We start from the raw sequence: 23,350 nt of genomic DNA, 5'->3' as shown, positions 1-23,350 counted from the left end.
TTTATATTTATAAATAAATAACCCTTATTTAGAGTTATGAATGCGCATTTTGTCGATCGCTTTCCCGTGTGTTTTCCCTGTGCGTCTGCTGACCTGCAGGTGTTTGTGTGTGTAATATAACATATATTACTGTATATTATTACATAAATAAGCCTTAGTTTGAGTTACGAATGCGTTTTGTCGGCTGAAGTGCAGGCAGTGTCATGCAAAGACGCCAGTAAAGTGCTCGTCCTAGGACGTGCCGTTGTGCTTTAATCTCGCTCTGACTGTTCTAATGGCTGCCATGTTGTCAACAGGCGGGGAATTTGCATACAGAGGAGGGGGGCTAGTGGGGGGCTGTTATAATGACGTTACCAAGGACCTGTAAAAAGTTGATTTTATAAATAGATGTGTACATGTGTGTGCATGTAGATATGTAAATAGTTTTCTGTGTGTTACTTTTTATATAAACTTTTTTTTTTTTCCATCTAGCACTTGTTTTGACTCTTTTATATGCACAAGTTTAGTTTCAAAAGGATAAAAGTGCACTAAAAAGTTGTTTATGCTTCAATAGTTCTGTGTCAGAAGTACTGACAGTGAATCTGGATATGGGATATGGTACCTCTAAGTGTCACCTTTCATTAGAGCCCTGAACCATGTCTGTAGCTTGAAGCATTCAAAAGTTATAGTCATTTTATCCTCAGTATGTGGCCTTGGTTAGCATGGGTCCTTTGGAGTCTCCAAGTGGTCCATTTTGGAAACGCATGGACCAACCTTTAGAAAAACAGCTGTAAACACATTAATTTTTTGTGTTATTCTTATCTACTTTGGACTGAGACAAGTTTACAACTTTTGCTAGGGCCCTATGGTGTTTTCCAGGTCATACCTGTAAGTGTGATCCTCTCAGGCTTTTTTTGCAAAGAAAAATTCAGGCGACAATAAAAATGTCAAATTTCTGTGTTGTTCCAAATTAAATAACTCAATGCCAGTAGCACTGACAGTGATTCTGCAAACCCATGCATGTACCCCAAGTGATTCAAAAACAGACCTTTATTTACTTTTTCAATGCTTTTTCTAGGCGTTTTAGCCGAAAATGCCCGGAGTGATAGTCTATAAATGCAACCTATAAGAGCTGCTAGCATAGCGGTAGCATTACTCTTTGACTTCTCTTGACAAATACTGGGAAAACCAGCTGCAGTATAAAAAGTGCCAATGACCATTGTTTGAAGTTCACCCCAGCTGATAGGCTTAGCTTGAATTTCAGAATATCTAAGCAACAAATAAGTGAGTATGGGTGGGTACAGTTCATTACTGATCACTGCCAAAGCACCAATGCCTCATTAGTACTGGTGGGTATGGCTTGACAAGACTGACCTCACTTTTGGTTTTCCCTTGGCTAACTTATGTTGTTGCAATAATCTGTGTCATTCTCTGATGTTTTTCAGCTCTGACCCCCTGTGAGCTGCCGAAGATCTCTGACCCCCGTCACCACCATGTCACATGCGCAAGAAGCAAACCAAGTGGGCCGTATTGACACAAGTTGAGTTTAATGTGTTTATCTTTCACCAAGATGATCAAGCGCAAAGGAACCCCCCCCCCACCGACGGGGAATCCGCAACACGTAAACAAGATGACGTACTAAGATGCTCTCCCCCTGATTATATATGTTGCCCCCTTTTCCGACCCTCTTTCCCCCCTGTGTGCTCCTCTGTCAGGTTGGGTTCAGGCCTGCAGGTTCCGCTTACTAACCCCATCCGGGTTGGACCTGGTTCATGCTGGGAGGGCGGGCTGGGTTGGGATATCCCTGCCTCAAGGTGTCCCTGTCCGATAGGGCTGCCTGCTGTAACAGAGGCCTTATCTCCCCCACCCCTCCAGCAGGTTGCTCAGCAACCAGGGGGGTTGAGGGGTACAGTGCATCTTAGGGTCGACGTAGTTTTGGATGGGTGTTCCCAGATCCTCTCGTTCTCTCTCTCTGTAATTGCTTTCTCCGTTTGTCCTGTGTCACTTTATCATCGGGCTCGCCCAGGCTGACAGAGCAGAGATCGTCCTGTTTCCAGTGCTGGAGACCAGGTGGGAGTACCTGCATGCAGGTAAGGGTGTGGCCTTCTCTGGACAGGGGTCAGGCACTACTTTTTGGCACTAAAAGTTAGAGGTGAAACAGGATGGATACCTTAATGTACCCTGATATGAGAGGAGCATTTCCTTTTCGCCGTGTAAGATAAAGGCGGGAGTTCAGTTCAAATGATTTTCTTTTAGCTGAAATTATTTTCTGAAAAGGATAAAGCATTTGTGACTCTTTAAGATCAAAGTCGAGTGTAGTTTTCATCTTTCACAAGGAATAGTCAGTGGTGGTCATTTGTTGCACATTTAGAAAAAAAAAAACAGCTCTGTGCTGAAATATCAGTATTTTGACAGTATTACAGGATGATGGATTGTTACCATTAAAAGACATTGCCTCAATATACTGCTCATATATGTAGCTTGTTTCTCACATGCGTCAAGTTTGTGCTTTCGACAGACGTCACATGACCTTATTAACTTATTAACAGGCTAACTGCTAAGAAAAAAATAGGTTTCAAACCTGTTCAGTTGTTTGTGAATTTAAAATGCAATCCACTGAAAAATGTATGTTAACTTCTAAGATAATTTTTTGTATATTTAAACATTGCTTGATGTGACAGTGGTTGCATTGACAGTTTTCACTGCACTGTTTCTGAAGAGAAGGGTGTAACCCCAAAGATAAGGCTCTTCATGGACGGCTTCTTTTCAAACTATATCGTAGCTCATATCCTCAACGGCTAATTGATTATCTGTCCTGAGCTGCGGCTCTGCAGAGGGCGGTATCTTTATCAAGGCTACATCAAAAACGCTTCAAATCAGGCCCTAAGTTGACTACAGAGATATAGTACTGCTGTGTCACAAGAATATATTACATTTACACATTTACTGCATCTTCTAATATGCTGTGTCTCATGTGATTGTTAGATACTCGTTTTTTAATACTTTCAATCATCTGTTTAAGGGAATGCATAAAAGTAGCTGAGACTTGAAGGACAGACAACAGCACCAATGGAAAACAATTTCAGTTTTGAGGAGGTTGGTCTTCTTTTCCTTCAACATGAAGATGGAATTTACCGTTACAAATATCCTACAATACATATATGCATATTGAAGTTTCACAGATAAGTTTGAATGATTTTCTGCTCTGATTCTGCTCTTTTTAACTTCCTCCTGTCTAGGGCAGTGAAATGTCCTATGAAGAAAATGACTCGGCCTTCCCCTCTCCAGTGAGATTGTGAGTCCTCCCTCTCGTTTAGGCCTCTCTGTTTCAGCAGCACTATAAACAGTGCAGTATTAAGCCTTGGACTGTAATAGAATGTATTGATTGCACTTGCCTCCTGTGTAAATGCACCATGCTACAACAATGCTCTAAACTTCAACAGTTCCAAGCTTTTTATCGGGTTTTAAGGACCGTATCTTTAGTGTTCATATTTTCAGCTGCAAATGCTGTTGATACTGATATACACCACTCAGCAGACGAGCCTTTCAACATCATGGCAGATTAAAAGAGATATCTCCCTCAGGAGTTGGTGGAGTCCAAATCTGAGATAAAAGGAGACTGATTATTAGACTTATTTAGACTTACTTATTAAAAATTTGAATTAAATCTAATGTCATGGTTCTGTTGAGTGTGTCAACTGTTGCAAAGAACAACCAAATGAATCCAGGTTTAAAAATCAGGATATAGCTACCTTAAATTATACAAATTGATTGGCTTACTGTCAGAAAAATTCAACATTCACAGCAACTTGCATCTGATTCAGAAAGTTGTAAATAACGTCACAATGATGTAAAAGCAGCAATAGGGGTGTGAATAAGATAAGGCTTAGCCAATCACCTCGAAGGGAGGTGTTTTCTCAGGCCATGAATCCCCACAAGTCCAAACAGTCAATGATACAAATATAGATTGAGGAATGTTGCCCTCTTGTGGCCAAGGACAGAATAGCACAACTGGTTGAATTTAAAGGGTCTGGAGAACTTGACCGGGCTCTTCTTGGTGGACCTTAAGCCAAGTGCTATCTACACTTAAAGGCTGTTTTTTCCACCAGGGCACCACCGGACCAAAGTGACATCTTTGACCTTGTGAGGAAGGAGGAGGAGATTGTCGTCATCCCCAGTAATCCAGAGGGTATGTCTCTCTCACAGGCCAGGATGCTGTTGTTGGTTTGATTATTTTGTACCTGTGCAAAAGTGACTTTTCTGTCTCTTTAATTCAGCTTATCTGAACCTGAACACAAATGCCACCACGAGAGGGGACGCTCAGGTTAGTAGAAACACTTATGGGATATAAAAGCCAATTTATATCAACCAATAATATTTAATGGTGTCATAACATTGCTTTACCACAGGCCTATGTGGAGCTGAATGAGCTGCAGGGCAGCACCTGGCAGGAGACCAGCCGCTGGGTGGGCTACGAGGAGAATTTGAACCCCGCTACAGGAAAATGGGGTGCCTCTCATGTCTCCTATCTCACCTTCAAGAGCCTGATCCAGCTCCGCAAGACCATGAGCACAGGTGACTTTGGAACCTCAAAATACACCAATATAAGTTTATATGTTACAGTAAACTCCTTTTAGTTTGATGACCAGTTAAAAGCAACTCAAATGTTCTCAGGTGCCGTCATCTTCGACCTGAATGCCAGCAGTCTGTCTGCTGTGGCCGAGCGGGTGGCAGACGAGCTCTTGAACAAGGGTGAGATCCGCGGCAGTGATCGGGAAGGGCTGCTGAGAGCTCTCCTCATGAGACGCAGGTAACCCACGCAACCCACTAATTCCCTTTTTCTTTCTGCAAGATGGTGAGCCATAAAAATGTTTGCGTCATTCACTTTATACTCTGTTAATCTGTCCTTTTAGTCAGTCTGGGGAACCTGCTGTAACCGCCTCTGGAGACATTGAGATGCAGACCTTTTCAGTGACCAAGAAGGTATTCATTTGGTTCTTTCAATTTTTATCCTTTTAATCCCTTTACATTTACTGTAATGCTGCACCTGTTGTTTTTTGCAGAGAGACAGCTCTGACAACATGGAGGCCTCAATTGTCCTCTCAGGTACACATTCATCGTATATTTATCTTATTCAGAGGCCCTTAGTATGTGGTTCAAGGTTTTGGTTCTGAAGCAGATAAAAAAAACGAGGGTGTTTTCCACAGGTGTCGTGGACGAACTGCAGAAACCAGTGGTGGCCTTTGTCAGGCTCAGAGACTCTGTGGTGATGGAATCTTCCCTGGAGTCTCCTGTCCCTGTTCGCTTCGTCTTTGTGCTGGTGGGCCCCAGCCAGGGCAATATAGACTACAGCGAAAGTGGCCGCGCCATGGGTGCTCTGATGGCCGACTGGGTAAGAGTGAAGAGAAATGCAGCTCCAAGAATGACACCACACCATTGATGATATTCACAGGGTGCCCATTTTTCCTCTGAAGTCACTCTCAGGGTTGGAAGCTCAAGTTCTGAATGTTTTAGTGCTTTGTAGCAGGTTGTAGATTAAATACATTTATCTAATCTAATAAATTAATTTTACAGCTACTCAGCAACTGAAAAGATAATTGGTAGTGAAAAGTACATACTAAATGAGTCATTGAGTACCGACACCTAAGTAACAACAGCTAACGTTAGCATTGAACCAATCCCTGGTTAACATTACTTAGCTAACTAAGAGCTACTTACTTACTTTTAGTAAGCTACTCATTTTCGCCTTTTCTATTGTATAATGTAACACTGTTACAAAGTGGTGGAATGCTAATGCTAACTAATATCTAGCTAACATTACTGTTTAAAAGTGTAACACAGTACATTAGGAAAGGCGTCCTTTCTGAACTAACATTAAAACTAGCTCGCTAACCTTATTGTAAGCTAATAATTTACACCTTTTGCATTGTATAATGTGACACTGTTACAAAGTAATGTTAGCTAGGAAGTGGTGGAATGGTAATGTTAGCTTTTGTCCAATATAGCATTCAACTAATTTCTAGCTAACGTTACTGTTTAAAAGTATTACACAACATAAAAAGAAAGGCGCTTCTCTAGCTAACATAAAAAGTAGCTAGCTAACGTTACCATAGGCTAGGAGTTTAAGCCTTTTCTTTAACACTTGAACATGTAACACTGTCATACAGTAATTTTAGCAAGGAATTGGTTGAATGCTAACATTAGCTGTTGTCTAATGATACCTAATATCTATGTTGTTTCAACTTCCCTCCAGATTTTCACTATGCATTGTTTTGTCAGTTTCTGATCAATCAGGAAGTGATGAATTTTTGACATTTTGTCAGATTCCCTATATTTATGGTGTGCAAACCTGGAACACAGCAGTTAATACAGCATCCGAGCTTCCCACCCTGAGCGTGCCATAAGGGGAAAGCTGCTGTGTGAATATGGTCAATCCCACCAATAAAAAGTAACCTACCTTTTGTAAATGCTTTTTTTTTTTTTTTTTAACTTTTCTTTATCTCCGCATATACAGGTGTTCTGTCTGGAGGCCTTCTTAGCGCAGACTGAAAAAGATCTGACCAATGCCATCGCCGACTTCATGGACTGCAGCATTGTGATCCCTCCCACTGAGATCCAAGACAAGGGAATGCTGGAGCCAGTCATCGACTTCCAGCAGAAGATGCTGCGTGACAGATTCCGTCCCTGCGACAGCCGTCTTGCCTTTGGTGCCAGGGTCCAAGGTTAGAAGAGTAATTTTCTCTTGAACTTCTATGCCTGGAAGCAAATAAGAACAAAATGTCAAACTATTCCGTTAAATTTCAAGTTTCAGTCTCTCACTTTAAATGTGCCCTAAATTAACAGCTTTCACTGAAACAAAAAGTTACAATCTCATCTTAAAAGCAAAAGGAAAAAGCTAGATTTTACTGTAATCCACATTAATGTCGATATTAAAGTTTCATTTGTGTGATTTTCCAGTTGACAAAGGTCCAGAGGAGCCGCGTGAGGACCCTCTGGCCCGCACAGGCTATCCTTTTGGTGGCATGGTGAAGGACCTGAAGCGGCGTTACCGCGTCTACCTCAGCGACTACACAGACGCTCTTAACCCTCAGGTCCTCGCTGCCGTCATCTTCATCTACTTCGCTGCCCTGTCCCCAGCCATCACTTTTGGAGGGCTTCTGGGTAAAAAGAAACTTTTCAGATAGACAGATGCGTCTCATTTAATTCGCAGCAGTTTATCAACCTCTGATGTGATTAATAACTCTCTTCTTCTAACCTAAGCTGACAAAACAGAGAAAATGATGGGCGTGTCAGAGCTTATGATCTCCACCAGCATCCAGGGTGTCATCTTCTGTCTCATTGCCGCCCAGCCGGTCCTCATCATCGGCTTCTCGGGACCGCTGCTGGTGTTTGAGGAAGCCTTTTTCGCTGTGCGTACAATATAAGATGTTCAAACTCCTACATTAATCTTTAGATGCTTCTTAACACCTATTTTTCTTTATTCATTCCATACTACTGTAGTTCTGCAAGTCCCAGGGCATTGAGTACATTGTGGGGCGTATCTGGGTGGGGATGTGGCTGATAGTGATCGTGGTCATCATCGTTGCCGTGGAAGGCAGCTTCCTGGTCAGATTCATCTCCCGCTTCACTCAGGAAATCTTCTCCATCCTCATTTCGCTCATCTTCATCTATGAGACCTTCAATAAGCTCATCAAGGTTTCCTCACCTCATCTCATCATCCATTTCACATTTAGACACCACTGTACATATCTTGTTTGTTATCTCTCCCCTGACTTCTTTTCTCCTCTGCTCAGATCTTCCAAGCCCACCCTCTGATCCTGAACTACGAACATCTCAATGACACAATGGACAACCCCTTCCACCCAGTCATTAAGGAGCACAAGGAGTTCCATCCAGATGGCAACATAACCGTTCATGAGCTGGAGCTTGAACGGCCCTACCCCAACACCGCCCTGCTTTCCATGTGCCTGATGTTTGGTTGCTTCTTCATTGCGTACTTCCTCCGGCATTTCAAGAATGGTCATTACTTCCCCGGCCCGGTAAGATCATCTTTCTGTGTTATAAACATGGACTGGTAGTGGACCACCTTGATGTCACACACTGGTATGTGGACCACTGTTTGGAGGGCAAGGCGATCCAAAATTCACAGCAACTATGATATCAGTTGGGATGCTAGTTTTGGCTAGCAAAAACAGGTTTTAAACTAAATTTATTTACCCCCCAACTGACCACTAAACAGTGACTTTTTTTTTTTAATTTCCTTGGTGGGGATTTGTCAATCACAAGGTAGCACTACCGATAAGACTACCCAGCTTTATCGTCTAATTTCACCCTAATTGGGGCCATAATTTACAACATAAACACCAAGCTTTATTAAAGAAGACATATTTGACTTCCTTTTTGCAACAAATGGACTTGCCCCCTGCTTGCCATTCGAAAAAATGCAGATTTAAGGCATTTTCCAATTGGCTTCCACTTAATTTATGCAGTCTATGTTGAAAAGATTGTGTAGCTGTCACTCTGAGCTTCTCTGAATGATAAATTGTTTTTGTGATGTTGACCATGATGTGTCGTTTGCTCTTTGCCTCACCAGCTCCGTCGTCTGATTGGAGATTTCGGTGTCCCCATTGCTATTTTCTTCATGATTGCTGTGGACATTTGCATTGAGGATGCTTACACTCAGGTACGTGTTGTGTTGTGGTGAGTTAAGTCACTTTAAATGATTGCAGGAGTCCTTAGTAGAGTCCTTAGATTGTAGGAGTGCTTTGTATACTTTAAAAGCTAGGAAACTTGGGAATTACCACTCAAGGATTCATTTTCTGAAGTTTGAATCGTCAGTGATAAACAGTGCTGACTAAATATCATCCTCTCCTCTTGTAGAAACTGGTTGTGCCAAAAGGTGTTGAGGTGTCAAACCCCAAAGCCAGAGGCTGGTTCATTAACCCCATGGGAGAGAAGAAGGACTTCCCAATCTGGATGATGGCCGCCTGCTGTGTACCAGCACTGCTCGTCTTCATCCTCATCTTCCTGGAGTCCCAGATTACCACGTGAGTGACTCTATAAATAATGCCACCACAGTCTGCAAAATTACTTCCTGGTACGTTAAAGATGTTCTTTCATTGTTTTTGTGGATTGTCAGGCTGATTGTGAGCAAACCTGAGAGGAAGATGGTGAAAGGATCCGGTTTTCATTTTGATCTGCTCATCCTGGTCACCATGGGGGGCATCTCCTCCATTTTCGGAGTGCCCTGGCTGAGTGCTGCCACTGTGCGATCTGTCACCCACGCCAACTCTCTCACTGTCATGACCAAGGGCCCAAAACCAGAGATTGAGAAAGTGGTGGAGCAGAGGATCAGTGGGATGCTTGTGGCCATCCTGGTTGGTAAGTGCTGCCACCTACAGTGCTCACTCAGAAACAGCAGCGTTAGAATTTTCCTGTCATAATCTCTTTCTCCGACTTCCAGGTGTTTCCATTTTCATGGAGCCCATTCTGAAGATGATTCCCATGACAGCCCTGTTCGGTATCTTCCTCTACATGGGTATCACCTCTCTGAGCGGAATCCAGATGTGGGACAGGATGCTTCTGTTGATTACACCAAAGAAGTACCATCCCTCTGACGCCTACGCCACCAAGGTATGCAACCTTTTCAAGTACAGCTCAAAACTTGTAATAATCAATATATTCTAATGTGGAAGATCCTTAAGTCCTACAGTTCTATCTTCTGTAACTAAAGAGATTTGCATCTTTGTTCTGATCTTTCGGTGGTCCTTTTACATCTTTTAGCGATAATTTTCTCTCCTTATGGTCCTTCTCTGTCTCTCTGATGTCGTTTTAATTAACTCCGTGGTTGTTTTATCTGTCTTTGTTGTCGTTTTGCTTGTCTCTCTGGTTTGTTTTTGTCTCTTTGTCGTCATTTTGTGCATTTTTTGTCTCTTTGTGGCTTTCTTGAGTCTTTTTGAAGCTGTTGTGGTCGCTACATATCTCTCTATGGTCATTTTGTGTCTCTTTGATGATGCTTTAGGTTTGTTTGTGTCCCTGAGGTCGCTTTGCATCTCTCTGTGTTTTTTTTGTCTCTTTCTGGCTGTTTTGCATCTTTACGGTCTGCTTGAGGGGTTTGAGGAGGAACTGACTTTCCTACATGAAATGTAAACAGTCATTTCAAACAAACGCCCCTGAGACATTAGACCTCTGGGTTTGTGTCCAATAAGCCTGATTTCTTATCCTTACATCCACAACATCCAATTCACCCATATAATTCAGTGTTTTTCAGCCTGTAAATTATAATGTTTTTTAACAATCTGTTTAATTTCATGTGTCTTTGGCTCGTTATTACCCTGCTAACGCTCTATGCTGTTGCCATTTGTGCAGGTGAGTACAATGCGGATGCACCTCTTCACTCTGATCCAGCTCGTGTGCCTGGCTGTCCTGTGGATAGTGAAGATGAGTCCCTTCTCTCTGGCACTGCCTTTCGTTCTCATTCTCACCATCCCTCTGCGCATGTTACTGACCGGCACGCTCTTCTCTGTCCGGGAGATGAAATGTGTAAGTACCTCTCTGTATCACCTCAAGCTCAATTCTAGCATGTCATGTGATATGTTGGTTTCTCTGTCGTAACTGGATGTTTTTGTGTTGCAGCTGGATGCAGATGATGCCAAAGTGGTGTTAGACGAGGATACTGGGGATGATGTGTAGACTGCAATGAGTCCCCTCCACACTGCCATGAAGAACACTGTTCTACTTTCTAATTATTTGTCTTTAAAGGAAAAATACCTCTAAAATCTACAATTCTTACAATTTTTCTGTGTGCAAATCAGCTTTTGTGTCCCTGAACTACAACAACATCTCTCTCTTTTTCTGTGTCTTACTTCAGACCATTTATTTACATAAATAATAAGTTCCAATGCAGGATAAATATGTGAGATTATATCATTTATGATTTAGGTTTTTCTTTTAGTGCATAACAGTAAACAGTATAGCCCCAAAGTGCCAAAGAGTGCTGTCATAATGTAGCTCTGGTTATGTTACAATTATAGTCTGATGTTCACTATTTAAGTTAAGTTTGTATCTACTGAGACCTTTTCACACGCACAGATTTTTGTGGGATTATCACACCAGCCTTTGCCCCATACAGAAGCCTTTGTTTATTCTTAACTGTGTTTTGAAACGTGTTGCTCTAGTTTGCCTCATTTGACATATTGTGTTTGGCGTACTGAACAATTTGGTCTTTTCAGTTCAGTTGACCTGTTTAGAACATGTATAGAATGATGTGTAATGAACTTATATTTGTTTTCATGCGTGTAATTGCTTTCTTGGTTATGAAATAGGATGAGCAGTCGTTAGTAGATAGTGGATAATACGATTTTATTGTTTTAGCTCACACTGATGATATAATCTGGGAAAACTCTATTTGTAAATGTATCTTATGTCTTTTGTGTGGCCTAACATGTCTTTGAGTGATTGAAACACTGCACATGCTTAGGATTTTCACTTTATTTAAAATAAAAATTAACTTTAATGTGTTTGGTTTGCTTAAACAGTTGGAAAATACAAAATTTCATATCACTCACAGCTAAGACGAGAGTGGTGTTCAATTGGTGCTAAACGCCTGTCACTCATCTGCATGCTGCCTTCAAGGTTATCAAGTAAATTCCAACTTCTCCATGAAGCAGCTTGACATTTCTTTTGCTGAAGCAGGCAAAGGTCTTTTCTTTTTCAGATGTGATTGATAAATGTATCGATAAGAAATAAATTGAAAAGATTCATTAACATCATTCATATTTTATTGACACATAAAATTATGTGATACTGTGGGCAGCCAAAATGGTAGAAAGAAAATATGCAAGACATTATTATAAAAAAAAAAAAAGATGATCTAAATAACTTAAACAGAAGTGTACCACCTATTGTAATTTTGTAACTTTTACAATTTCTTACTACAAGTCATTTTTTTATGCATGCAGGTTTATAAACATAATTTATTATCTAAATTACTGCAACTTTCATTAAAATGTAATTACATTTGAATAAGTCTGACAAACCAAAATAAGATTAATGAAAGAACATTTCAAAATGAGCTCAGATTTGCTTTGGATTCCAAATGTATTCTCATCACATGTAACACATTTACCATATATAATATATTTTTTATTATTATTATTATTTAAAAATATATATAAGTTTTGTCTCCACACAATCACTGCCAAATTTCCATGTTTTTTCCTGCTCATGTAAATTGATAGCAATATTTCCCACATCACGGGAACGCAGCACAGTTTTACAAGGCTGAGTGCCTGAAAGTCATTTGTTTTCCGTGAGTCGGACTGACTGGATTGGACGGCCTGGGGATCCGCCCACAAACACACAAGGTGGAGTTGAAAAGAAAAAACATGCTGGGCCAAATTGAAGCTGTCAAAGAGCCTCTTACAATTTGCAAAAAGAGGAATCCCGCAATGTGAAAGGGCATGGAGGCTGCTTTGGAAACCTTTTAGATAGTTCTCTCTCAAGTTAGGATCTGACATTGATAAGTGAAAATGATAAATTCATGTTAAAATTGATTTCTATGGTGATTATATTAAGTTATCAGGTAAACTGATTGCACTTAAATTTAAAAAAAATTGGCGAAAGTTTGGTTTTCCTGAAACTTTGAGCCAAAATATTCGTTGTGCAAACTTCGGCTGAAGATCAGACAGGCTCGGCCGAGTGGCGTACAATAATCGCCCACAGTTGGGTTCAGAGACAACGTTGCAAGATCGGAAAATATGTGGATGTCTCGGCGTAGCGAAATGGTTGGATGGAGAGAGAGGAGCTGCTGTGCGATGAGTGGAGGGAGACGGCAAGTGAGATGGAGGCGGGGGGGAAGGACCATCTCTGCGGGGACTAGAGCCCAGGACCGACGGCGCAGTGCTGGCTAACGTTCAACCCTCCCCTTCTTCCTCCACAACCAGACCGAGGCTCACGCCGAGAGACAGGTAAGCCAACAAACAAGCGCTCGGTTTCATAATACCACGAGAGTGCGGTAACTACAATCGAAAAACCGTCTTATACTCACTAAATTTGCGTTTACTGTTTGGTTTTGTTTATACTTATGCGCCTCGGTCGGTAGCCTCTTTGTAGAAGCGAAATAAACCGACAGCTGTGGCAGCGTACAGACGCGGTCGGCCATAGCCGAATTTCTTGTCCTCTGCAGCGGGGAAGAACCTGGACGTAAGACCCGGAGGTAAATGTGGTATTTTCTCAAAATTACACCAAAAGTGATTTATGCTGAATCCGTTCATCAAAATTCGGCTAGTCGTGCTGTAACCGAGGCGTACGGTTTGGGGTATTAACGGTTGTTTCCGCGCCGAGACCTCCATGCGGCTGTTGGGGGAACAGCCAGCCGCCTCTCTCGGTTAGCCATCAGGGATCTCGGTTTAATATCTCACCGTGCAGAGACTCGCCCTCTCTCTCCCCCTCTCTCTCTCACCGACTAGCCCAGAACCTCCGACGACCGAGCTCGGAGAACCCGCCTTCTTGATCTCGCTTATGCGCTTTTGGATCGAGGGAAGGGAGTCTGCAACGCCCCGGCTTTAGTTTTAAGCTCCGTTTTCTGTTTGCAGTGCGCCATTGGACCTTGTCACGGTAGGTTTCCTTGTAGAGCTGAGCTGAAGCATGGCGGACCTGGAGCCGTTTGTCGCGCCTGTGAAGCTACTTTGCCTCGGATGTTGAAATGTTTTCTGTGCGGCTATAGCTTTCAATTTAGGTTTAAAAAAATTAATAGAGCGACAGTATAGCCGAAACTGTTAACTACGGTAAAATGTTCTGTTCGTAAAGTGAGGTCGAGGCTGTAACGTTTGGACATTAAAAATATTTTCCATTTTCTTCTTTCTTCCTGCGCCTCCGCAAGTCCTTCCAGCCCACCACCATGAAATCAGGCTCGGACACAATAACGTCAAAATATGTCTTCCAACGCTCAGTGAAGTAGAGCCTATAGTCAACGTAAAAATGTTTAATTGTATCTAAATGTATAGCCGTTAACCAATTGTTTTAAATTATTTGTTGTAAACAGTAAGCCAAAGTCTGTCCTCACAGGAAACGGGAGATTCTAGTTAAATTATGGCAAACTCGAATTGTGTTAAACGCGAACATTTTCGAAATGTAGCAATATATATATCGATTTTAAAAATAAAGTCACATTTAAGCTAAATTTGGCGTGCCAAGTTGCCCTTGGCCATATTATGCTTTTGCTCCAAATTTTAATCATCTATATATTGCCATTTACAATTAAATTTAAGATATCTGATGTTCTAACGGTTAAATGTGTACGTTTTATCAGTTTAAGGTTGCATAAATGTTGCTAAAGATAGTTTCTATGTAGCTAGGTCACACAGTGAACACCATGGTGAGCTCGGGCTACCAAGGACACGATGAACAACGAGCAGCCGCCATCATTGGAGCACAGCTCGGCTACGCCTCGCTGAAGAATGCACACGGTTTTAGTCTTGAATTGCATTATTAAACGTAGAAAAACCGCATATCGGTGTCTAAAAGTACTCTCGAACACATTTATTAACTGTAAGCTAACATAATATCGAGTTCCTCACTCTAGCCTTTGTAAACATTTGAGGTGAAGATTATAGGGTTGCATGGCGGAGCTACATCGGCGTCCTTAGGTGATGAGGCGCCTCTACTGAGTGGCGCATTTGGCTGCAGTACTTCCAAGCCACCATTCCCCCTCGTCGGAGACCGAAAGCAGATCCCCCGTCCGTGGTCAGCTGGTCGCCTACAGCTGCCTGTCCGTCCACGTCCATTCGCTTCCTCCTTCCGTGTATCCTCCCCAACCTCCGTTGCGACAGAAAATCCTCCATTACTGAGCGGACCGAGCGAGAAAATGGTTGCTCCTGAGTGTTCACGATAATTTAGTAGTGGAATAAGGACAGCACTAATACGCCAAATTCCGGCTGGCGAAATTCACTCGGCGGAGACTCCTGTTGTCGAAGCTAGTTGTGCTAGTTGAAGCCCTCCGCAGTGTTATTTGAGATTTGAAGCCGTCACAAGCAATAGCCTATGTCTCACCATGTAGCGTAAACGTTTAAGGGGCGGTGTAATGAACATAAACCATTATGTCGAGGCAAATTTAAATTCCACGACTTGAAAACACAAGTTTAACATTTATATAAGTAAAAATATGTTCTTTATGAGAAATGGACGTTGATGATATAAATAATGGACACATTAAAATTACATTCTCATTAAATTCTTTTGATTAAGAAATACAGCAATCCTAATTAGAGGAGCTTAGTGGGGACCTGAATATCTTGGATTTCAAGGTTTTTTTCTCTAGAAAGTTGATATTGTAACAGATTAATGATTTGATTTTGTTGCTTTTATAGATACAAGACAGTACAACCACAAATGAATGGAGTTATGGAGGCACCCACCCAAGGCCAAGGTGGGATTTTGTAACAATGTATCTTACAATTCAGTCACACAATGACAATGCACTTTGAAAACTTTAGATATTATTCCAAAAAACTGTATTCTGTTGATACTTTCCATATCCCTGTTGTAACTGTAGTGATGATACTTTGTAAGGTTAAATTACATAACAGAATATATAACATTATTTTAGAAACTCATTCTTAAAAGTCACTTATTGGATAAAATGGGGAGTATGTTTTTCATTTTGTGAAGTGTAATTGGACTTATTTGTAGAAGTGTAGAAAGATTATTTAGCTAGTTTCGTAACTATACCGACAATTGCAAATCTTAATTGTTGAGTTAATCATTTTTATGTTCTTTCTGTTGCACAGTGTGGGCACAGGATGACCTATTAAAACTGCTGGAGGCCATGAAAGTGGCCCTGCCTCAGAAAGACCTGACTAAATACAAAACATCAGAGTCTCACCTTGACTGGCAGAAGGTGGCCTTCAATACCTACACAGCTGAGATGTGTAAGCAGAAATGGACGGAGGTCTCTAAAGAGGTAAGACATTTTTAACGTGATTTTTATTTTGATTATTTATTGTCTCTTTTGTGGTTTATTGAATTGGGTTTTTTTTTTACCCTACCCTTTCCGCAGATTCGTAAATTCCGGACTCTAACAGAGCTGATAGTTGATGCCCAAGACTACATCAAAAACCCTTACAAGGGAAAGAAAATAAAGGTGAGTTAAAATTTTATATTTACTCAACTAATAGAAAAATTTGCTGCCTTTGTGGAGCTCAAGTGTCTTACACCCCTTTTCCCCCATGATACACAGAAACACCCAGATTTCCCCAAGAAGCCCTTGACTCCGTACTTCCGCTTCTTCATGGAAAAGAGGGCCAAGTATGCAAAGTTGCACCCTGAGATGAGCAACCTTGATTTAACTAAAATCCTCTCCAAGAAGTACAGAGAACTGCCCGAAAAAAAGAAGGTCAGTCAAATTGAATGCATAAAATACAGATTATTACGCACAGTTTTTTTAAATGCTAACAAAAATATTGTTTTCTTTTCGCATTTACAGAAAAAATATGTTGAAGACTTCTTGAGAGACAAAGAATCATTTGTTCAAAGCATGATGAAGTTCAGGTGAGACTACTTTCTATCAGGCCTTCACCTGCAGCATATTTAAGGATAACATTGGTGCTTACATGTTGTTTTCTGACATGTAAATATAGGGAACTACACCCAGACCTTATGGAGAGCATGACCAAGAAAGGTTCAAATGTACCAGAGAAGCCCAAGACGCCCCAACAGCTTTGGTACAACCATGAAAAGAAGGCCTTCCTCAAGACGCACCCAGATGTAAGTGCAGCTACTGCAAACACAACATACAAACAGCACTGTGTACAAAACCATCATTAAGGCTTGTTTTCTCTGTCTGACACCAGGCAACCACCAAAGACATCAAGGACAGTCTTGGCAAACAGTGGACGCAGCTGTCCGACAAGAAGAGACTCAAATGGATCGGCAAGTCTCTCGAGCAGAGGAAACTGTATGAGGTGAGGGTTGTTGAGGTGGAATTATGAAGATAAATAATCGCACCTTTTCTTCAGTTTTAATTCAGTTTTTGTTTGCTTTACTGTAGGGGACAATGCGGGAGTACATCCAGCAGCACCCAGAGTTAAACATGACCCAAGACGATATCGTAAAGTCCACTCTGACCAAGGCCGAGAGGCACCTGAAAGACAAATCCGACGGACGACCTGACAAGCCTCCTCCGTGAGTTACAGCTGCTGGGGCACGATGCTTTTAGTAGCCCCTGCCTTGTGAATAAGTTATTTCAATGTCATGTATTTTGTGCTATTAGAAATGGTTACTCGATGTTCTGCGCGGAGCTGATGTCAAACATGAAGGACGTACCCAGCACGGAACGCATGGTGATGTGCAGTCAGCGGTGGAAGCTGCTGAAACAGGGTGAGAAGGACGGCTACCAGAAACGCTGTGAACAGGTGAGTTCAGACTCCTATAATTTAATTAAGTAAGTCCCATAATTAAATCTATTGTGTCTAATAATGTGATGTTTGTTTTTCAGAGGAAGAAGGAGTTTGAAATCGACATGAACAGATTCCTCAGTGTAAGTCTTATTTTTCTGCTTTCTACGTCAACATGTGTGTTTATTATGGTCATTTATGTGCTTAAATTTTTGCTACAAAATTTCTTACATGTATTTTGTCCTCTGTGTGGATTTGCAGAGTTTGTCTGAGGAGGAGCAGCAGCGGGTCTTGTCTGAGGAGAAGATAGGCTTTAAGAGGGGCGGCGGAGCGGGCAGTCCTGCCTCCAAAAAGAAGAACTCAAAAGCAAAGGTAAGACCAAGTTTATGCAGCAAAAGTAGCGAACAAGCTTCACAAATGCTAACGTTCAAACTGTGAAAACTCAATCAAAAGAATAGAATTTTATCCAAAGAAATTAAACTATTAATTTTTAAGCACAAGTTTCCTTTTTTTCCCGAACTTGCAGGCCAATACAGAGAAACCCAAAAGGCCTATTTCCGCCATGTTCATCTTCTCTGAGGAGAAGCGCCCCAAACTGCAGCAGGAGCGGCCAGACCTTTCTGACAGCGAGCTCACAAGACTTCTGGCCCGCATGTGGAATGAGCTGCCTGACAAAAAGAAGGTAACCTGTCAATGAAGTGTAATATAATTATGCTGATGAGCCAGCAAAGGGAATCGCAGGATTCAAAACATACTGATATGGATGATTTTTTTTTGTCTTGGTCATGTAGGAGAAGTATAAACGCCTAGAAACGGTCCTGAAGGCAGAGTCGGAGAAGAAGGAGCGGGAGGATCGTAGTCGTCTGCCAGACCCACCCAAGACTGCGCAGGACATCTGGCAGCAGAGTGTCATAGGAGACTACCTGGCCAGATTTAAGGTATGCATCATTCTTATTCCTCATTCCTATTTAATAAGTGATTTAAAATCCACCTGCTTTCACAACCTTAATTAGATTTTTGTGCAATGTTGTCATAGTTACCTAGTCTCATTTAAAGGGCCAGTTTGCCTATTTTCAACCTCAGTCCTATCATGCTATTATGAGGAGCTAATGTCATTATGGTAGGAAAAAAATGCAATTGGGCTCTGTGCCTTTGGAGGACGCTATCTGCTTCTCCAATGGGCCCTGGAAAACCTCCGCCAGAATAGAGTTTTAACACAGTTTTTGAATAAAAAACATGTTGAATTTGTTTCATAGAAAGAGGTTAACAATATTGAGAATAGAGTATTCACCACAGCCGTGTACTTTTATCACAAAAAAAACCCCATACACCAAATACACATAAAAATACTCGGCACATGTATTTTAATGTAAAACCTTGCTTTGCAGAACGACCGGCCAAAGGCCCAGAAAGCCATGGAAGGGACCTGGAGCACCATGGAGAAAAAAGAGAAAATAATGTGGATCAAAAAGGCAGCAGAGGACCAGAAAAGATACGAGGTAAGTTAAAACTTACTGACATCTTGTAGAAATCCACTTTATCTGTAAACCACAGAGATCCAACCGTGTACTTATCTCTTCTCAACAGAGAGACCTGTGTGAGATGCGCTCACCTGCTGCCGTCATCGCCTCAGGGAAGAAGATGAAGTTTGAGGGTGAACCCAAGAAGCCCCCATCGTAAGTCTGCCCAGCTGGTCTGTGCTGCCTGTTGCGTGTGTTCTGTTGAAACCTCGAAGCTGACTCTGTTTTTTTATTTACCCTCCAGAAACGGATATCAGAAGTTCTCTCAGGAGATGCTGTCCAACGGAGAGCTGAATCACCTCCCCATGAAGGAGCGGATGACTGAGATTGGCAGCCGCTGGCAGAGGCAACCTCTGAAGGAGAAGGACCGCTACAAGAAGATCGCGGAGGAGAAGCAGAGGCAGTACAAAGTGATACTGGAACAGTGGCTCGCGGTAAGAAGCGGTTGTCGTAAGTGAGGAAATATTGAAGTAATCTCGGACAGTTATTTGACACACGCTCTCTTTCTTCTTCAGAGTTTGTCTTCACAAGAGAGGAACACATACAAAGAATATAACTCACAAGTAAGTCACTTATTCAGCTTTTTTGGTTAATACTCGTTACCGTTGTAAAGTCACTCTTATAATTTCATCCTTATTTACAACTTTAATATCTGACATTTCAGAAAAGGAGAACTACGGCAAAACCAGGAGGCCCCAAGGCAAAGTCCAAGAAATCTGTAAGCGCGCTCTCTCTCGTTCTTCTTCTACTTGTTTTAATAAAACATCTGTAGTTATTTCATATAGTGATGTCTCACCTAAAAAAATCTCTCACCTACAGGAAACTGAGGAGGAAGAGGAGGATGACGATGAAGAGGAGGATGAGGAAGAGCAGGAGAAGGCTTCCTCTGAGGCAGACTCATCCAGCGAGGATGACGACGACGACGACGACGATGATGTCAGTTGCGTCTCTTTTTGCCGTAACACAAAGTTGACGAAGACATGTTAGCTGTTTGTTGTAAATTAATGTTTTCTTGTCATCTGTTTGAAGAAGGAGGAGAATGGCGACGAAGACGATGACGACGATGAAGACGATGATGACGAGGCAGAGGACAAGGAGAACAAGTCGGAGGACAGCAGCAGCGAGTCAAACTCACAGGGCTCGTCGGACTCTGATTCAGACTGAAACAGGCCCGCGCCGACGTCGTCCTCGTGGAGACGAACTGAGCAGCGCTGAGCTGAGCCAAGAGTCAAGGGAGCTCTGCCACTGTGCCAACCCTGCTCTCCTCCCACCACCAGAGGGAGCCCCACATTGCCTCATCACCTTCTCACTCATCCACTTTATGTTGCTGCGTCGGTGATCTTCTCATGGAAGGACCCTGCCCTCGTGTCCAAAATCAGTTTCATTCCCTCCCCGCGGGCGTGATGGTCGTCCCACAGCACGGGCCGCCGATGTTATGCCAAAAACAGCATCCCACTGGTTTGGTGATGTCGTGAACATTTCTGCCGCTGGTTTCAGACTGAATTTAACAGGTTCAATGGTTTAAAGAGTTTTAATGTCGAGGGAGATAAACGATCCTTCAGTGTTTTATGTTGTTGTTCTGGTTTTAGTTCAAGACAGGTGGGATGAGTTGTGAACAGGCTTCATAGAGCCAAAGAACATAGTAATGTGGATCGCTTTAGGGATGGGGGGTCGGGGTGGGGGAGGGGGTGTGCAGGGTACTGAAAAATTGCACTCTTCAGAATGTTTCCATTATTTTTTTTTTTTCCAGAACGTTGTTGCGTTGTTCCCTATTCTTCTCAATTGATGTAGATTTTATCATTTGGTTCTTAAAGAGGTGGTATTTTTTCAGGAAAAAAATCAAGCCATTATGAATGTTTCTATTTTTTCTTTTTGTTGCTGGAAAATTTCCAAACTTGTTACGTACCCATATTCTCATTTAAAGTATAACAGTGCTTACATAAAGTATTCACCCACTCTTGGACTTTTTCATTTTAGTTATGTTGTTTTACAACTTTGAACCAAGGAGGTTGGCGTCAATGACAGAAAAGGACTCTTTCTGAAACATGAAGGTGAAAAATAACCCACATCTCTCGACATTTATCTGCAAGTGCAACTTTAAACAATTGATTTGAAAAGAAGCAATAGCATTTCCCCTCGTTTCTTCATTGAAACCAAGGTGCGTGTGGTCAGAAGGTGAGCAGCCTACTGGACCAACCAATGCACTTCTTGCACCAACACAGCCTGCTCTAAGCCGACTCACAGCTGTGCCATAGTCTTAGTCTTGATGATTCTAATGATTGAACATACCGTAGTCCCCAGCTATTCTGTGCCTTTTCAAATTTTCTTGTATCCTTTGCCGGAATTTCATTTTTCGGAAAAACATCCACGATGCTTCAAAGTTGTAAACAACAAAAGCTGCAAAGGGAGGTGAATACTTTTGATAGGAACTCCATTACCATGTGTCCTTTATCAAAAAGTGTCATTCATCACATTTAACTGACATGTCCTGTAGTACACGGAAATCCATCGGTCTGCAACCATTCGTTTTGACTTGCTTCATTCTGACTGCTTTTAAAGAACATGACACAGTTTCTTCTCTCAACTGTTTTATTTCCGGTTTGTCTTTAATTGTCCTGCTCTGATCCATCTGGAGTCGTTTTACGGATGTCTGAATGAACTGAATGGTTCTCGTCAACGTTTAGTTTTGAAATTTTAATGGTATTGACTGTGATCTCTTTGGGTTGCAGTCTGATGCTTATCCCAAAAAAAGTGTGCACTTAACGTAAATCTGTCCCTCTTGTGTGAGTTTGTGTGCATGCATGCACAGAACTGTGTATATATGAGGGTGTGTGTGTGTGTGTTTCTTTGCTTTAATGTGTGCTGTTTTTACTGTTTTGTTGTTGCATACCATGATGTGATTGCAGCGTGCATGTTCGTGCCTGTGTGGGGACATCTTACCAACACCATGAATGTAGATATTGTTCATTTTTTTTCCTCCAAAGGTCTTAAGTATTTTTTTCTGCTCTGCGCTGTCATGTCATTGGTCACCTGAAAACTGTCTGATGACAAGACTTTGTGACTGTCATTTTGGGTCCACAGACAGATGGCAACTGTTATTAATCTGCGAGTACTGGACTGATTTTGACCTTTATGAATCTTGTCACTGTCTGAAACAAAACCAGCGTGGACTATTTAAATAATTCGGGGAGGGTTAAAGGACAGTGAATGCTGTAATTGATCGACGGAATCTTCTTAAAGGGATTCAGGGAGCTGAGTTGCAACACAAATTGGGGTTTAAAAAAACTTGTAATTTTTCTGTAAATACTGTTTTTTTGTATTGAGTGCTTATTGTTTTTTGTTAGTGCTTTAAGTTTGCAAACCCTCATCTGTGACTTCTGAAGCCAGAAGTGAGTTTTTCACTCACATGGGGAGAGTTTTTGGTTCAATTCACCTGTTTTAGTTGTTTCTTCTCTCCGTTCTGTTGGTTTATAGAGATATCTAAAGACAGCAAAGCTTTACATACTTTGTACTGCTGATCATTTGACAAGATTTGATGTTTTCTATAGCTGAGGGTGTTCTTATGTCCTTGTAGTTCAAGTCTTTGGGCAAATAAAAAAAATGATCTTTGATAGTTGCAAGTGTGTGTTTTGTTTTCACCTTATAGAAGAAGTACATGGGCACCCCTGCCGATCTACTTATGGATGAATGAAGGGAAATCAATCTGCTTCATCATACAAACAAACAGTATGCTGAAACAATATCAACTGGACAATCCACAAAATATATCAAACTTTTTTTAATCAATAAGGGTCATTTATCTTTAAAAAAAATGACAAGACTATTTTATGATATCTTATAAATACAAATATTTAATACAATTATCTGTGCCTCTTTCAACCTCCTATTCATTAAACTATCTGTGCAACAAGCACAAGTATGTATTTGCTGTAACACTATTGGGCTCTAGATTTATCATACGATTTATTATACGACCCCAATTTAAAGAGACATGAAAGAGGAACACAATCCAATATTTCACAACGGTTATACAAAATTAATTATCAGAGAAACGTCAGGGGAAAAAAAGGTTTTACAAAAAACATCAATAAGCAGTTCTTATTGGACTGACGCAGGCTACTGAAGACATCAATAAATGAACATGAGATTTTTGTTTAATTATCTGTGATCAGTTGGTTCGGCCTGAGCGTTTCAATGAGGTCATCGGTGCCAATAATGTGCACTATATGGCCAAAAGTAAATGGACACCTGAACATTACATCCATGTATGATTAATAAACATTTAATTTCAAAGTAGGGGCATTGAACGTTTGCTATTACAGCTTCCACACATCTGTGTAGGATTTTTTTTTTAACCGAGTTTGGATCTGGTTTTAGAAAGAGGAGCATTAGAGATATACACCGCTGAGTGATGATAAGGTCTGGTTTGGGTTTACAACACATCTCCGGCGTCAAGAC

General features: G+C 41.5%; 2 protein-coding genes across 5 annotated transcripts; both read left to right on the top strand.

The window, feature by feature from the left end:
• The first annotated feature begins 1,981 nt into the window (after positions 1 to 1,981).
• On the top strand, positions 1,982 to 11,494 carry slc4a1a (solute carrier family 4 member 1a (Diego blood group)). Its single transcript, XM_069675796.1, has 21 exons — positions 1,982 to 2,069; positions 3,002 to 3,075; positions 3,219 to 3,274; positions 4,089 to 4,168; positions 4,257 to 4,303; positions 4,389 to 4,554; positions 4,654 to 4,789; positions 4,893 to 4,962; positions 5,043 to 5,085; positions 5,187 to 5,371; positions 6,494 to 6,701; positions 6,937 to 7,140; positions 7,240 to 7,388; positions 7,480 to 7,674; positions 7,773 to 8,018; positions 8,573 to 8,662; positions 8,860 to 9,026; positions 9,119 to 9,360; positions 9,443 to 9,612; positions 10,348 to 10,521; positions 10,615 to 11,494. The coding sequence occupies exons 2-21, from the start codon at positions 3,049 to 3,051 to the stop codon at positions 10,669 to 10,671; spliced, it is 2,712 nt and encodes a 903-aa protein (XP_069531897.1). The 5' UTR covers positions 1,982 to 2,069; positions 3,002 to 3,048; the 3' UTR covers positions 10,672 to 11,494.
• A 931-nt stretch (positions 11,495 to 12,425) lies between these two features.
• On the top strand, positions 12,426 to 22,508 carry ubtf (upstream binding transcription factor). Of its 4 annotated transcripts, none has more exons than XM_069675849.1 (21): positions 12,426 to 12,947; positions 15,348 to 15,406; positions 15,768 to 15,940; positions 16,037 to 16,120; positions 16,217 to 16,372; positions 16,463 to 16,527; positions 16,617 to 16,743; positions 16,830 to 16,940; positions 17,027 to 17,160; positions 17,249 to 17,390; positions 17,474 to 17,515; positions 17,634 to 17,744; positions 17,899 to 18,054; positions 18,164 to 18,310; positions 18,761 to 18,871; positions 18,960 to 19,048; positions 19,137 to 19,326; positions 19,408 to 19,455; positions 19,557 to 19,610; positions 19,712 to 19,828; positions 19,922 to 22,508. In XM_069675849.1, exons 2-21 carry the CDS (start codon positions 15,370 to 15,372, stop codon positions 20,054 to 20,056), a joined length of 2,229 nt encoding a protein of 742 aa, XP_069531950.1. In that variant the 5' UTR covers positions 12,426 to 12,947; positions 15,348 to 15,369; the 3' UTR covers positions 20,057 to 22,508. The 4 variants fall into 4 exon arrangements, with proteins under 4 accessions (XP_069531950.1, XP_069531951.1, XP_069531953.1 ...); XM_069675850.1 differs by lacking the exon at positions 12,426 to 12,947 and adding an exon at positions 13,024 to 13,195; XM_069675852.1 differs by lacking the exon at positions 12,426 to 12,947 and adding an exon at positions 13,406 to 13,596 and having other exon boundaries at positions 19,925 to 22,508.
• The last annotated feature ends 842 nt before the right edge of the window (positions 22,509 to 23,350 follow it).

Source organism: Semicossyphus pulcher, unplaced genomic scaffold, assembly GCF_022749685.1.
Source record: "Semicossyphus pulcher isolate SPU_LCO1_2020_fin unplaced genomic scaffold, fSemPul1.0.p SCAF_25, whole genome shotgun sequence".
NCBI classification, from domain to species: Eukaryota; Metazoa; Chordata; class Actinopteri; order Labriformes; family Labridae; genus Semicossyphus; species Semicossyphus pulcher.
This window is presented reverse-complemented; position numbering and strand designations above follow the sequence as displayed.